The 14,089-nt window shown below is 41.1% G+C and overlaps 1 protein-coding gene across 2 annotated transcripts in view; it reads right to left on the bottom strand.

Annotated features, from left to right (window-relative positions):
* LOC111966182 (poly(rC)-binding protein 4-like) overlaps positions 1-14,089 on the bottom strand; it is a 43,507-nt gene that overhangs the window by 17,658 nt on the left and 11,760 nt on the right. For both annotated transcript variants that reach the window (XM_023990621.2, XM_023990622.1), the window contains exons 2-4: positions 3,178-3,369; positions 2,807-2,830; positions 1,183-1,215 (exon numbers count right to left, since the gene is read on the bottom strand). In XM_023990621.2, coding sequence (XP_023846389.1) covers positions 1,183-1,215; positions 2,807-2,830; positions 3,178-3,285 — 165 coding nt within the window. In that variant the 5' untranslated portion in view covers positions 3,286-3,369. The remainder of the gene's footprint in view (positions 1-1,182; positions 1,216-2,806; positions 2,831-3,177; positions 3,370-14,089) is intronic.

Here is a 14,089-nt window from a genome sequence, read left to right as displayed (position 1 = left end):
CTTTAACCTCTATGATGTTTATTACAGTCATCCCACTGAGTCATTCTGACAATGTGGAGACAGAGAGGGCCYGGGGAGGAAGCCAAAGAGCCTCACATAGGGGGAACTAATTAAAGGCCTGTTTGTCTGACTGACGGACTGGGTGGACRGATGACTAGCATGGATGACTGGTTCACTGGCAGACAAATCCAGTGGCTGTATAGCTCCCTCAGTCTATCTGCCTATGTTTATMATTCTGCTTCATAAAGTAAAATATAATAGCTTTGCATCAGGAGTCAGAGTAATTTGAACCAACACAATGGCAATCTAATTACTTTTTGTACAGAATTAATCAAGCGCCATCGGATCAACTGCACCCTTGAGGTTTATGAGGGAGAAATAAGAGAGAGACATAAAGGGAGAGAGAGGGGTAGGCAGAGATAAAAAAAACTGGACTGAAAATTGGAGAGAGGGAAAGAGACCTAGAATAAAAAAAGAGACAGGGAGAAAGAGAGCTTGATACTGAGGCTGATTTTTATTTATTTAACTAGGCAAGTCAGTTAAGAACAAATTCTTATTTACAATGACAGCCTACTGGGGAACAGTGGGTTAACTGCCTTGTTCAGGGGCAGAAAGACAGACTTTTTCCTTGGCAGCTCTGGGATTTGATCCWGCAACCTTTCGGTTACTGGCCCAACGCTCTAACCGTTAGGCTACCTGCCACCCCARAAATGGAGAAGAAGATATGGRAGGAGAGAGTGTGAAAAAGGGAGAGATTTTTTATTGAAAGAGAAGAGTGGCCAATGGGCAGGTCAGACTATAAGGCTGTTCTGTATGCTATCCCAGTCAACCTTCTCAAACATCCAGAGAGGGTTTGGGTTTAATATTAATGGAACTCTACACCACACATTGCAAACAATATTAGACACTGTCTCCCGTTTGATTATGTTTTGCCTTGAACTATAACCTTTTTTTTTGTGATGGTACACTTCTGTACTACACAATAACTGGAAAATAAAGATTTCAGACAAATAATGCATATTGACGCAGATACCAGATGTGATATTGATAGCTTTGGAGCTAGATGATATACATTTATTTAATCAATCAATGACAGGCTTTACTTTGGATGCAATATGGTAATGTCGAGTACTCGTACACATATGATGGMCAGTATTAATAGATAGGAAGCTGGTAACATACCTCCTCCCGTATTCTTTTCACCGTCTCACCTTTCTGGGAAAGAGGAAKATGAAAGACAACTTTGAAGTGAGGTGTGTGGTTTGTTTAAAAAGTACTGGCCTCTCAGTGTGTCCTCAACTTGCAGATGGAAATCTGCCTGCACTTCCAATCCCTATTAAACTGATACCTTTCTTCACGTTGACTATATTTCCCCTCCATTGAAAAGTAACCTAAGCTGTCATGGGAATAGAAAAGTAGAGTCCTTTTTCAGTCTGAGACGTTTAGCACAAAGCCACTGACATACAGTATTCTCATCACATCCTAAATGTATAAAATATAGTARATACAGTAAAAACTTAAATCTGCCCCTTTTTGTTCACATCTATATCTACTCTTCTGTTATCGACTAATGTCTGTCCTGTCCTTGTGAGATCCTTTCTGTGTGGCCAGCGGCCAGCTAGCCAGCCAGCCAGCCAGCCAGTCAGTCACTCCACCCAGGCTCAGGAGTGAAATTAAGTCACACCTCTGTCATACCTCCTCTGCCAGCTTTAGATTGCCACTCCATCTGTCACTTTTATATTGGCCTCAGCCCATCATTCTCTCTTCCTGCTTCTAAACGATTCTACCAACTACACCCATGACATTGACAACCGGATGTTTTCAAATACAAACGCACCCATACCATTTTGTGTACTCAGCCACACTGTTATTTCCTACTAAATAGAATGCTAGTGTGTCATTTGGGATACTGTGGAGGATGTTGGGCTGAAGCCTAGCCGAGAGATAGAGATGAGGAGGGGGAACGGAGTTATTAACACACGTGTTTTGGATGGAGAGCCTGGTTACCGCCACACACAGCATTTCTCACCCTCCCACTTCTTCTCCACATCTATTTATCCCCTTTTTTTCTCTCTTTTCTCTCTCCCTCTCTCTTTCTCATCCCCTCTTTTTCTCAATCTCTCATCCCCTCTGTGTTGGTTTCTCCCTCGTTCCTTCACTCTCTCTTTCCCCATATTTCTTTATCCCTCTCCCTCTTTCTCTTCGCCTGTGTTCTATTACAAGGCTGCAGGGCTAGTGGGAGCCAGCGGAGGGGTAGAGAGCACCCTACACGCCCTCCTAGAAGACACTAAACTGATCACAAGGGTCTGACAGTAATATGCCTTTTGGAGCTCAGTTTCAACCGGAGGTTTGCAGTCAATGCACTAATGTTTCCATTTGATGGATTACCGTACTGCATTAGGGAATGGAGAAGGTTTTAAGTGGGTTGGTTTAAAGCAATTACATTTGCAACGGGGAAATACAGTTAGCAAAGTGTGTCAGGAGGCCTTATGTTTGTTTTGCTTCTTCTAGATATTGACTGATTGGGAAAATCAATCCACATAGATTGGCTTATGAATACTTACAAAATGGCATGGTTTCAAGTGTCTATTTTAAATACAGGATAATTCCCATATCTTTTGTTATAGTACAATGTATAGTACAATATTAATACAACTCTAGAAATAGTCTTCATTGATCTGAAAATAGTCATCCCTTGTGATAACAGCATATCTCAAGGATCAAAAAGCCCTTCTGAATACTGTATCTCTTCAGAAAATAGTTAGAAATAACATAAATGATAGAATAAAAAGATAAGCCTTCTCACCTTGCCTATGATACTGCCAACCTCCTAAAAAGCCCAGGAGAAAAAAATACAAAATTCATMAATTAAAGAAATACAAGATTTATTGAAATATATAAACATAGACTTCTTTAAACATACCATAATGACCTCTTTGTGTGCTAAATCAACATAAATATCTTAATCAAATGTCTCACTTGTATTATTGAAATTTGACAGACTAAGCAGAGCAGGGACATGAGTCAATAGGAAAATCATATTACATACTGTAATTACATCCTCAAACTTTAACTAATCCCTTACAGATAATTCCTGTATGGCTACAGTTCTTCCAACAACGATTCTTATATATTCCCRGATATTCCCATTCACTTAAACCGTCACCTCATACGTACCTTGCCGTGCATGAGCAGTCGGAGTGTGAGGGTCACACCCAGGCCCCCGTCTCCAAAGTCCTGCTCACAGTTCATAGTGATGTGGGAGTTGCACACAGGGAGACGCATGAACGGGGCTCATCCAATGGTCACGTTGTCAGACGAAGGCTGCTGCTCCCTCTTCCTCTCTCTCTTCTCTGTCCCTCCCCAGTCCTACAAAGTCAAGAAAATGCAATATGTCAGATTTGATACCTGTTTGGTATCAATACAACTAGATATCGATACAAACACTCTTACTGGTTTGATGTGTTGTTTTACCTCAACATTTTAATGATGTGATATGAATTAGAATGTCACTTTGGAATAGGAAGTCAATGGAGAAAATATCCGGTTTGCATGACAAGGCATTCCCAAGGCAGAGCCACCATCACATCTCAATCTCATAATACAGGATGCTTGAAAAATWATCTAAATTCAAGTACAGGGTTAGGGAAGTACAGGGTTGGTTATAATATATATAGCTGGCTGCTACACCAGTAGCAAACTAAGTGCACAGTCCCAAAGAACAAATGAAGGACTGTGAAATCACATGCTGGTGATTTTGATAAATCACTGTTTATCGAGTTATTCTCCAGAGTCATTCACTCAATGCCATTCCAGCCCCAGCCAATTCAGGAAGTAGTAAAAAAATTACAATTGTAAATGGAAAATTGCCAATGTTTTTACCATGGGTATTTTCAAGTGATGTATTAAATTGCATTCATTTCCTGAAATGAATTGGAATCGACCACAACTGTCACATTATATGCACTGCAGTCCACATAATAACTCACAGACACACACATTAGTCCCAGCCCTCTACACCAACACTAATAATGATACGTCTAATTTGCATGATGCTCTTTGAGACACTCAGAGCAGTCCAGCTGACGATGGAGTCCTTACATGTGGATTGTGTTCTGCACTTGTCCCCTGTAGAGTGACTCACGTGTCCCATCCTCCCTGTCTGGTCAAGGCCACTTGTTTTAATAGGAACGCTGCTGACCGTCCGCCAAGTGCATTCCACCTAGCCTACAATACCCCAGTATGCTGCTGTCCTAGTGTTGGAGCCATCACTGAGAAACATGATCGCTCCCTCCGACTTCCAGCAGGTGCCTCCTTATTTATTAGCCAGCATCTTCATATCCCTTTATAAATTCGTCAAACTGTGTTAGGGCGGCATGTGGATGTAAATGTGTTCATGTTGTTTTTGTCCAGGCACGTTGGGGTATGTCATATGTGTGGAGGTCATGTTTAATCAAAGGGAGTCTGCTTTTTGATGAGGTGCTATTCCTGAGACATCCATTCTAGGCAGGTTTATTGTCTTCACTCAACAGCCAGGGCTGCTAGCTATCTGTTTATTTATGTACTCTATGCATGCAGAGGCTTAAACCTAACATGCCATCCCTCTCTGACTATCATATGGTAGCTTGGCTATTGCTTGCCTAAGCCTGTGGTGTCCTGTTCATGACCACGGCATTGCAATGCTGGTCTGTCAGAATCGGCCAGAGAGCAAAGTAGGGTGGCGGTGATAAGGTCTAGAAACAACTTCTGCTTTAAAGAGACAGATTGACTTTGGGGTTTTAGGCTGGGTTTCTGTATAAGCACTTCGTGACAACTGCTGATGTGAAAAAGGCTTTATAAATACATTTGATTGACTGACTTGATAAAATTATACAGGCTACGTGGTAAACCATGGGGTGTTGGGTTGAGYGTGCAGAGATTAACACAGAGACAGGGAGGTTTCAGTCCGCAAAAACAACTTTACTAAGACAGAAAATAAACATAACAAAGAAAATCACTTAGGTTTGGCTCGGTCCTTCTTCTCTACTGTGGCTTGGTGTCTGTCTCTCCCCATTCTCCCTCGCGGTGTGCCACAGTGCTCCTTTTATTTGGCCTCCACGGCTGGTTGGCACTTTCCTCTTTCCAATTACCTCCACTTAGGGCTGTCCGTGTCGGGGTGCCAAGYTCCCGTATTCCCAGCAGAGGGAGCCAACAACRCCTCACGTACCTCCCCTATTATTAGGTAATACTTGAGGGTGTCCACTGCCCACTTCAGGGTGAGGCACTCCTTCTCGTATTTCTTCTCCCCCGGGAGGAGTTTCCTGCTGACATACATGWTGGGGTGCTCCTCGGCCTCCTGCTCTTGGGACAAAACGGCCCCTACCCCTGTGTCAGACGTGTCTGTCTGGATCAGGAGTTTTTTTGAGAAGTCCGGGGTGACAAGTACCGGGTGCGAACATAGCGCATCCTTCAGGGCCTGGAACGCCGCCTCTGTGTCCTCCGTCCATCGCACTGTCTGGGGTAGTCGTGCCTTCGTTAAGTCTGTGAGGGGAGAAGCTATTGCGGCAAATTTAGGTACAAATCTTCTGTAGTACCCTGCTAACCCCAGGAATGACTTCACCTGCCTCTTGGTTCGGGGGACAGGCCATCCCTTGATGGCAGCGATTTTTTTTTCTTGGGGTTCACATTTCCCCTCCCGATCTGATAGCCCAGGTACTCCACCTCGGCGTAGCCCAGCTTGCACTTGTGGGGCTTCGCGGTCAGACCTGCATCCCTTAGCGCATCCACCACGGCCTGTAACCTACATAGATGTGACTCCCAACTGTCACAGTCCACAATTATGTCGTCCAGATAAGCAGCGGCGTATTCACTGGTAGCCGCAGGACGCGGTYCATGAGGCGCTGAAAGGTCGCTGGTGCCCCGTGGAGCCCGAAAGGCAGAACCCGTTAATGGTATAGCCCCCCCGGGGTGGAGAAGGCAGTCTTCTCCCGGGAGGCCGCTGCCAGTGGCACCTGCCAGTACCCCTTCGTCAGGTCCAAGGTGCTGACGTATCTCGCCATCCCCAAGCGGTCGATCAGTTCGTCCACCTGGGGCATGGGGTAGGCATCAAACTTACTGACCTTGTTCAGGCCCCGGAAGTCATTACAGAAGCGGACGGTTCTGTCCGGTTTCGGAACCAGCACTATGGGGCTAGACCACTCACTGTGTGACTCCTCCAGTACCCCCATTTCTAGCATTGTCGCCACTTCCCGCTGGACCACCACCCTCCGGGCTTCTGGTATCCTGTATGGTCGTTTTAACGCTTGACTCCGGGCCAGTGGAACCGGTTCCCGATCCGCTCCCTGGTTTTCTCCATCCCCAGGTGTGACCCAAGCAATAAATGTTTGTTTTGTTCGATAATGTCCTTCTTTATGACCAAAAACCTTATTTTTGTTTTCTCGTTTTATCCAGTAATCCGAATGCTTAAGGCATGTGCACTAAGTCCAGACGAAAAGTTTTTTAAAAGTACAATAAAAGTTAGTAGAAACATGCCAAACGTTGTTTAAAATCAATCCTCCGGTTGTTTTTGTCATAAATAATAAATAATATTTCAACCAGACAAAAGCTTCGTCAATAGGAAAGGAGAAACAAGAAAGGCGCATGGCTGATGAATGGAAATTTCCACTGGCCACTGATTGAAAGTGCTGTATCTCCCTAATTTTTTCAGAGTAAAGGCCTGAAACAATKCCTAAAGACTGGCCACATRTAGAGGAAGCCACAGAGCTCGTCAACTGGGTCCTAAGTCTTTGTATGGTGGATAGGYTTTCAATGGAAAAACAGCCTTTCAAAATAATAGTACTTCCTGGTTGGATTTTCCTCAGGTTTTCGCCTGCCATATCAGTTCTGTTATACTCACAGACATTATTTTAACAGTTTTGGAAACTTTAGAGTGTTTTCTATCCAAATCAACTAATTATATGCATATCCTATCTTCTGGGCCTGAGTAGCAGGCAGTTTAATTTGGGCACGCTTTTCATCCAAAATTCCGAATGCTGCCCCCTACCCTAGTGAAGTTAATGACTCCAACCTAAGTGTATGTAAACTTCCGACTTCAACTGTATATCACTCCAGTGTAAATTGATAAATTGTAATTACTTCACCACTATTGGCCTATTTATTGCCTTACCTCCTTACTTAATTTGCACACACTGTATACAGATTTTTCTGTTGTGTTATTGACTGTACGTTTGTTTATCCCATGTGTAACTCTGTGTTGTTGTTTTTGTCACACTGCTTTGCTTTATCTTGGCCAGGTCGCAGTTGTAAATGAAAACTTGTTCTCAACTGGCCTACCTGGTTAAATAAAGGTGAAATAAAAAAWKTAAAATAAGAATAACTACTCATTTTGAGGCTCCTTCAACAAAAAGTCAAGACTTCTTATTTGAAAAAAAGTTAAGGGTGTCAACTTGCGTACACGAGCAGTGTAAGTGGAAAGGGAGACCACTTCACAGTTCACACTCTTCACAAGCCACCAAGTGCTAACATTCAGAATCTAAATAATATGTGTGAAATGCTTGATAGTGTACTGTATGTGATGTTAACAGAGAGGTCTACTTTCTTGGGGACCTGAATATTGACTGGTTTTCATGAAGCTGTCTGCTCAAGAGGAAGCTTCTCACTGTAACCAGTGCCTGTAATCTCGATCAGGTTATTAATCAACCTACCAGGGTGTTTACAAACACTACGGGAACAAGATCTCCACATGTATCGATCACATTTTTACTAGTACTGTAGACCTTTGTTCTAAAGCAGTATCCATACTCATTGGATGCACTGATCACAATATAGTGGCTACAGTATTTCCAGGAAATCCAAAGTTCCAAAAGCTGGACCTAAAATAGCATATAAGAGATCATACAAAATATTTTGCTGTGACTCTTATGTGGATGATGTTTAAAAAAAGAGTTGGTCTGATTAATAAGGAGCATCCAGACGCTGCATTTGATGAATTTATGAAATTGCTTCTTCCAATTATTGATAAACATGGACCTGTTAAGAAATTGACTGTTATAACTTTTTAGGATCCATGGATTGATGAGGATTTGAAAAACTGTATGTTTGAAAGAGATGGGSCAAAAGGAGTGGCAAATAAGTCTGGCTGCACATCTGACTGGCTACCTTACAGCAAACGTAGAAATGATGTGGCTAAACTCAACAAGAAGAAGATGAAACGGTATTATGAAGTCAAGATCAATGATATAAAGAATGATGGGAAAAAAACTTGAGTACTTAAAATGAAATTATGGTCAGAAAGACAAATTCAACTCTATCTTTCATCGAATCAGATGGTATATTCATCACAAAACCATTTGATGTTGCCAATTATTTGTATGATTACTTCATTGGCAAAGTGGGAAAACTAAGGCATAAAATGCCAACAATGAACAGTGAGCCATCGTAGAAAGAAAAGCATTGCAAGTTAAAATTTTGTTAGTGTGGATGTGATGGAAAAATTGTTGTTGATCAATAATGACAAACCTCCTGGCATTGACAACTTAGATGGAAAGCTACTGAGGATGGTAGCTGACTCTATAGTCACTCCTATCTGTCATATATTTAATCTTAGCCTAGAGGAAAGTCTTTGTCCTGAGGCCTGGAGAGAAGCCAAAAATCATTCTGCTACCCAAGAGTGGTAAAGCAAACTTTACTGGTTCTAACAGCAGACCTATAAGCTTGCTGCCAGCCAGCAAACTGTTGGAAAAAATGGTGTTTAACCAAATACAATGCTATTTCTCTGTAAACAAATGAACAACAGAATCAGCATGCTTAACACTGACACAAATGACTGATGATTGGTTGAAAGATAATAAGAAGATTGTGGGAGCTGTACTGTGCAGCTTTTTATATTATTAACCATAACCTGTTGTTGAGAAACTTATGTGTTAAGGCTTTTCAACCTAATGGATTAAGAGCTATCTATCTAACAGAACTCAGAGTGTTTTCTTTAATGGAAGCTTCTCTAATGTCAAACAAGTGTGGTGTACCACAGGGCATCTCTCTAGGCCCTCTACTCTTTTCTATTTTTACCAATGACCTGCCACTGGCATTAAACAAAGCATGTGTGTCCATGTATGCTGATGATTCAACCATATATGCATCAGCAATCACAGCTAATGAAGTCACTGAAACCCTTAATAAAGAGATGCACTGTTTTGGAATGGGTGGCCAGTAATAAACTGGTCCTGAACATCTCTAAAACTATGAGCATTGTGTTTGGTACAAATCATTCGCAAAGTTCTAGATCCCAGCTGAACGTGGTAATGAATGGTGTGGCTGTTGAACAGGGTGAGGAGACTAAATTACTTGGTGTTACCTTAGATTGTAAACTGTCATGGTCAAAACATGTATATTCAATGGTTGTAAAGATGGGGAGAGGTCTGTCTGTAATAAAGAGATGTTCTGCTTTTTTGACACCACACTCCAAAAAGCAAGTCCTGCAGGCTCTAGTTTTGTCTTATCGTGATCATTGTCCAGTCATGTGGTCGAGTGCTGCAAAGAAAGACCTAGTTAAGCTGCAGCTGGCYCAGAACAGAGCAGCATGTCTTGCTTTTCATTGTAATCAGAGGGCTAAAATAGATACTATGCATGCCAGTCTCTCTTTGCTAAGAGTTGCGGAGAGACTGACAGCATCACTTCTTCTTTTTATAAGAATCATTAATGTGTTGAAAATCCAAAATTGTTTGCATAGTCAATTTACACACAGCTCTGACACACACACTTACTGTACCCCACCAGACATGTCACCAGCAGTCTTTTCACAGTCCCCAAATCCAGAACAAATTCAAGAAAGTGTACAGTATTATATAAAGCCATTATTGCATTGAACTCTGTTTCATCTCATATTGATCAAATGAACAGCACACCTGGTTTAAAAAAACAGATAAAGCAACAGCTCACAGCAAAAATGTCTCTCTCTTATTTGACCTAGATAGTTTGTGTGTGTATATTGATATGTAGGCTACGTGTGCCTTTTTAAAATTGATGTAGTTCTATCCAGTGGTGGAAAAAGTATTCAATTGTCATACTTGAGTATAAGTAAAGATACCTTCATGGAAAATGACTCAAGTAAAAGTGAAAGTCACCCAGTAAAATACTACTTGAGTAAAAGTCTAAAATATTTGGTTTTAAATATACTTAAGTATCAAAAGTAAACAGAATTGTTAAAATGTACTTAAGTATCAAAAGTGAAAGTATAAACCATTTCAAATTTCAGGGTCACACTCCAACACTCAGACATAATTTACAAACAAAGCATTTGTTTTTAGTGAGTCCGCCAGATCATAGGCAGTAGGGATGMCCAGGGATGTTCTCTTGATAAGTGTGTGAATTGGACCATTTTCCTGTCAAAATGTAACGAGCACTTTTGGGTGTCAGGCAAAATGTAAGGAATAAAAAGTATATAATTTTCTTTAGGAATGTAGTGAAGTAAAAGTAAAAGTTGGCAAAAATAGAAATAGTAAAGTAAAGTAGAGATTAGATAGGTGTGAATGCGCGTGACCAGCCCCTTGCTGCTGGCAGATCTCTGACTCATTCCCCTCTCATTCGGCCCCAATTCACAGTAGAAGCATCAGACAAGGTTCTAAAGACTGTTGACATCTAGTGGAAGCCTTAGGGAGTGCAACATGACCCATATCCCACTGTATCTTCAATAGGGGCTGAGTTGAAAAACGACCAACCTCAGATTTCCCACTTCCTGGTTGGATCTTTTCTCAGGTTTTTGCCTGCCATATGAGTTCTGTTATACTCACAGACATCATTCAAACAGTTTTAGAAACTTCAGAGTGTTTTCTATCCAGATCTACTAATCATATGCATATATTAGCAACTGGGACTGAGTAGCAGGCCATTTACTCTGGGCACCTTTTCATCCAAACGTGAAAATGCTGCCCTCTATCCATAAGAAGTTAACTAGCTTGTCCTGCGTTGCATATAATCAAAGTGGTGACTGTTAATTTATATCGAATCACAGCTTACTTCAACTTCGCCAATTGGGTGATGAAAAGCACATTCGTGAATAAAGCGCAATCATTGCACAAATGTACCGAACCATAAACATCAATGCCTTTCTTAAAATCAATACACAGAAGTATTTTTTTTTTTAAACCTGCTTATTTACTTAATATAAATGCATGTTAGCAGGCAATATTAACTAGGGAAATTGTGTCACTTCTCTTGCATTCAGTGCAAGCAGAGTCAGGGTACATGCAGCAGTTTGGGCCGCCTGGCTCGTTGCGAACTGTGTGAAAACCATTTCTTCACACACAGTTTGGGCCCCATTACTAAGGTCACCAACACATCTATTGGTCTCGGGGTGTTTCCAAGGGTATGGAAGTCGGCCATAATAACGGCCATCTTTAAATCGGGCGACCCTGCTGACGTGAGTAACTACAGGCCCATTAGTATACTACCTGTGGTGTCAAAGGTTGTTGAAAAGTGTGTAGCAGAACAACTGATTGCCCACCTCAACAACAGCCYCTTCACATTACACTCCATGCAGTTTGGCTTCAGAGCGAAACACTCCACAGAAACGGCCAACTGCTTTCTTCTGGAAAATGTGAAGTCCAAAATGGACAAAGGGGGCGTTGTTGGGGCTGTGTTTCTGGACCTAAGGAAGGCTTTTGATACTGTTAACCATGAGATTCTCATCACAAAATTGTCCAAGTTCAACTTTTCCCCCGATGCCTTGAGATGGATGAAATCATACCTTGAAGGCAGAACTCAGTGTGTCAGAATGAGCAATGAGCTGTCACCCACTCTTAGCTATGATGTGGGCGTGCCCCAAGGGTCAATACTGGGACCCCTCCTGTTCAGCCTGTACATTAATGATCTGCCTTCTGTCTGTACTGATTCTGAAGTTCAAATGTACGCAGATGATACAGTGATATATGTGCAAGCAAAGAGCAAACAACAAGCTGCACAAGAACTCACTACTGTAATGGTCCAGGTTACAAAGTGGCTCAGTGACTCATGTTTGCATCTCAATGTGAAAAAAACTGTTTGCATGTTCTTCACAAAGAGGGCAACAGATGCTACTGAGCCAGATGTCTATGTGTCAGGGGAGAAGCTCCAGGTGGTATCTGATTTTCAGTACCTTGGCATCATATTTGATTCCAACCTCTCTTTTAAAAAGCATGTGAAAAAGGTAATTCAGATAACCAAATACAACCTAGCTAATTTCCGATTTATACGAAATTGTTTGACTACAGAGGTAGCAAAACTGTGCTTCAAATCTATGATACTCCCTCACTTAACATACTGCTTGACTAGTTGGGCCCAAGCTTGCTGTACAACATTAAAACCTATTCAGTCTGTCTACAAACAGGCTCTCAAAGTGCTTGATAGGAAGCCCAATAGCCATCATCACTGTTACATCCTCAGAAAGCATGAGCTCCTGAGTTGGGAAAATCTCGTGCAATACACCGACGCATGTCTTGTATTCAAGATCCTAAATGGCCTGGCTCCCCCTCCACTCAGTATTTTTGTTAAACAGAAAACCCAAACATAATGCAGCAGATCCACAAGGTCTGCCATGAGAGGTGACTGTATAGTTCCCTTAAGGAAAATCACCTTTAGTAAATCTGCTTTCTCTGTGAGAGCTTCCCATGTCTGGAATACCCTGCCATCAAACACACATAACTGCACCACATATCACACTTTCACAAAATGCATGAAGACATGGCTAAAGGTCAATCAGATTTTTGAACATAATCCCTAGCTGTGTATTGCCGCTTTACATGTTGTCTGTTGTCTGTAGCTCGTGAGGTGTGGAAACACTTTGTTGCTTTTATGAATTTTGTCTTACTGCTTTTTGTTCTATGTTGCTCTGTCTGTATGCTACGTCTTGCTTGTCCTATGTTGCTCTGCGTGTGCTCACTGCTCAATGATTGTCTATATTGTAATTGTTTTTAATAACCTGCCCAGGGACTGCGGTTGAAAATTAGTCGGCTGGCTAAAACTGGCACTTTTACTGAAACGTTGATTAATGTGCACTGTCCCTGTAAAAATAAAATAAACTCAAACTCTTAACAAAGACCGTAATTAATTTGCCAGAATTTTACATAATTTTGACATAACAATGAAGGTTGTGCAATGTCACAGCAATATTTAGACTTAGGGTTGCCAACCATTCGATAAAATATGTAAAAGTTCCGTATTTCACTGAAAGAATAAACTTTTTGATTTCTAAATTATAGTTTCCTGATTTGACCATATTAATGACAAAAGGCTCGTATTTTTGTGTGTTTATTATAATTAAGTCTATGATTTGATATTTGATAGAGCAGTCTGACTGAGCAGTGGTAGGCAGCAGCATGCTCGTAAGCATTCATTCAAACAGCACTTTACAGCATTTGCCAGCAACTCTTAGCAATGCTTGAAGCACAGCGCTGTTTATGACTTCAAGCCTATCAACTCCCGAGATTAGGCTGGCAATACTAAAGTACCTATTAGAACATCCAATAGTCAAATGTATATGAAATACAAATGGTATAGAGAGAAATAGTCAACGCGTCATAATTTCTATAATAGCTACAACCTAAAACTTCTTAACTGGGAATATTGAAGACTCATGTTAAAAGGAACCACCAGCTTTCATATGTTCTCATGTTCTGAGCAAGGAACTTAAATGTTAGCTTTTTTACATGGAGCATATTACACTTTTACTTTCTTTACCAACACTGTGTTTTTGCATTATTTAAACCAAATTGAACGTTTCATTATTTATTTGAGACTAAATTGAATGTGTTTATGTATTATATTAAGTTAAAATAAAAGTGTTTATTGTTCATTCAGTATTGTTGTAATTGTCATTATTACAAACATATATAAAAAAATCCGTTGATTAATCGGTATCGGCTTTTTTTGGTCCTCCAATAATCTGTATCGGTGTCGGCGTTGAAAAATCATAATCGGTCGACCTCAAGTACAGATACCCCCAAAAACGACTTAAATATTTTTAYTTAAGTACTTTACACCACTGGTTCTATCCTTGAGCTGTTCCTGTCTATTAATGTTCTTTATTATGTTATGTTTCATGTTTTTGTCACGCCTGCTCCCGCACCTGCTCCCCCTC

The sequence above is a fragment of the Salvelinus sp. IW2-2015 genome, linkage group LG7 (genome assembly GCF_002910315.2).
Source record: "Salvelinus sp. IW2-2015 linkage group LG7, ASM291031v2, whole genome shotgun sequence".
NCBI classification, from domain to species: Eukaryota; Metazoa; Chordata; class Actinopteri; order Salmoniformes; family Salmonidae; genus Salvelinus; species Salvelinus sp. IW2-2015.
Note: the sequence above shows the minus strand (reverse complement) of the source record. Positions and strands in the feature narration are given on the sequence as shown.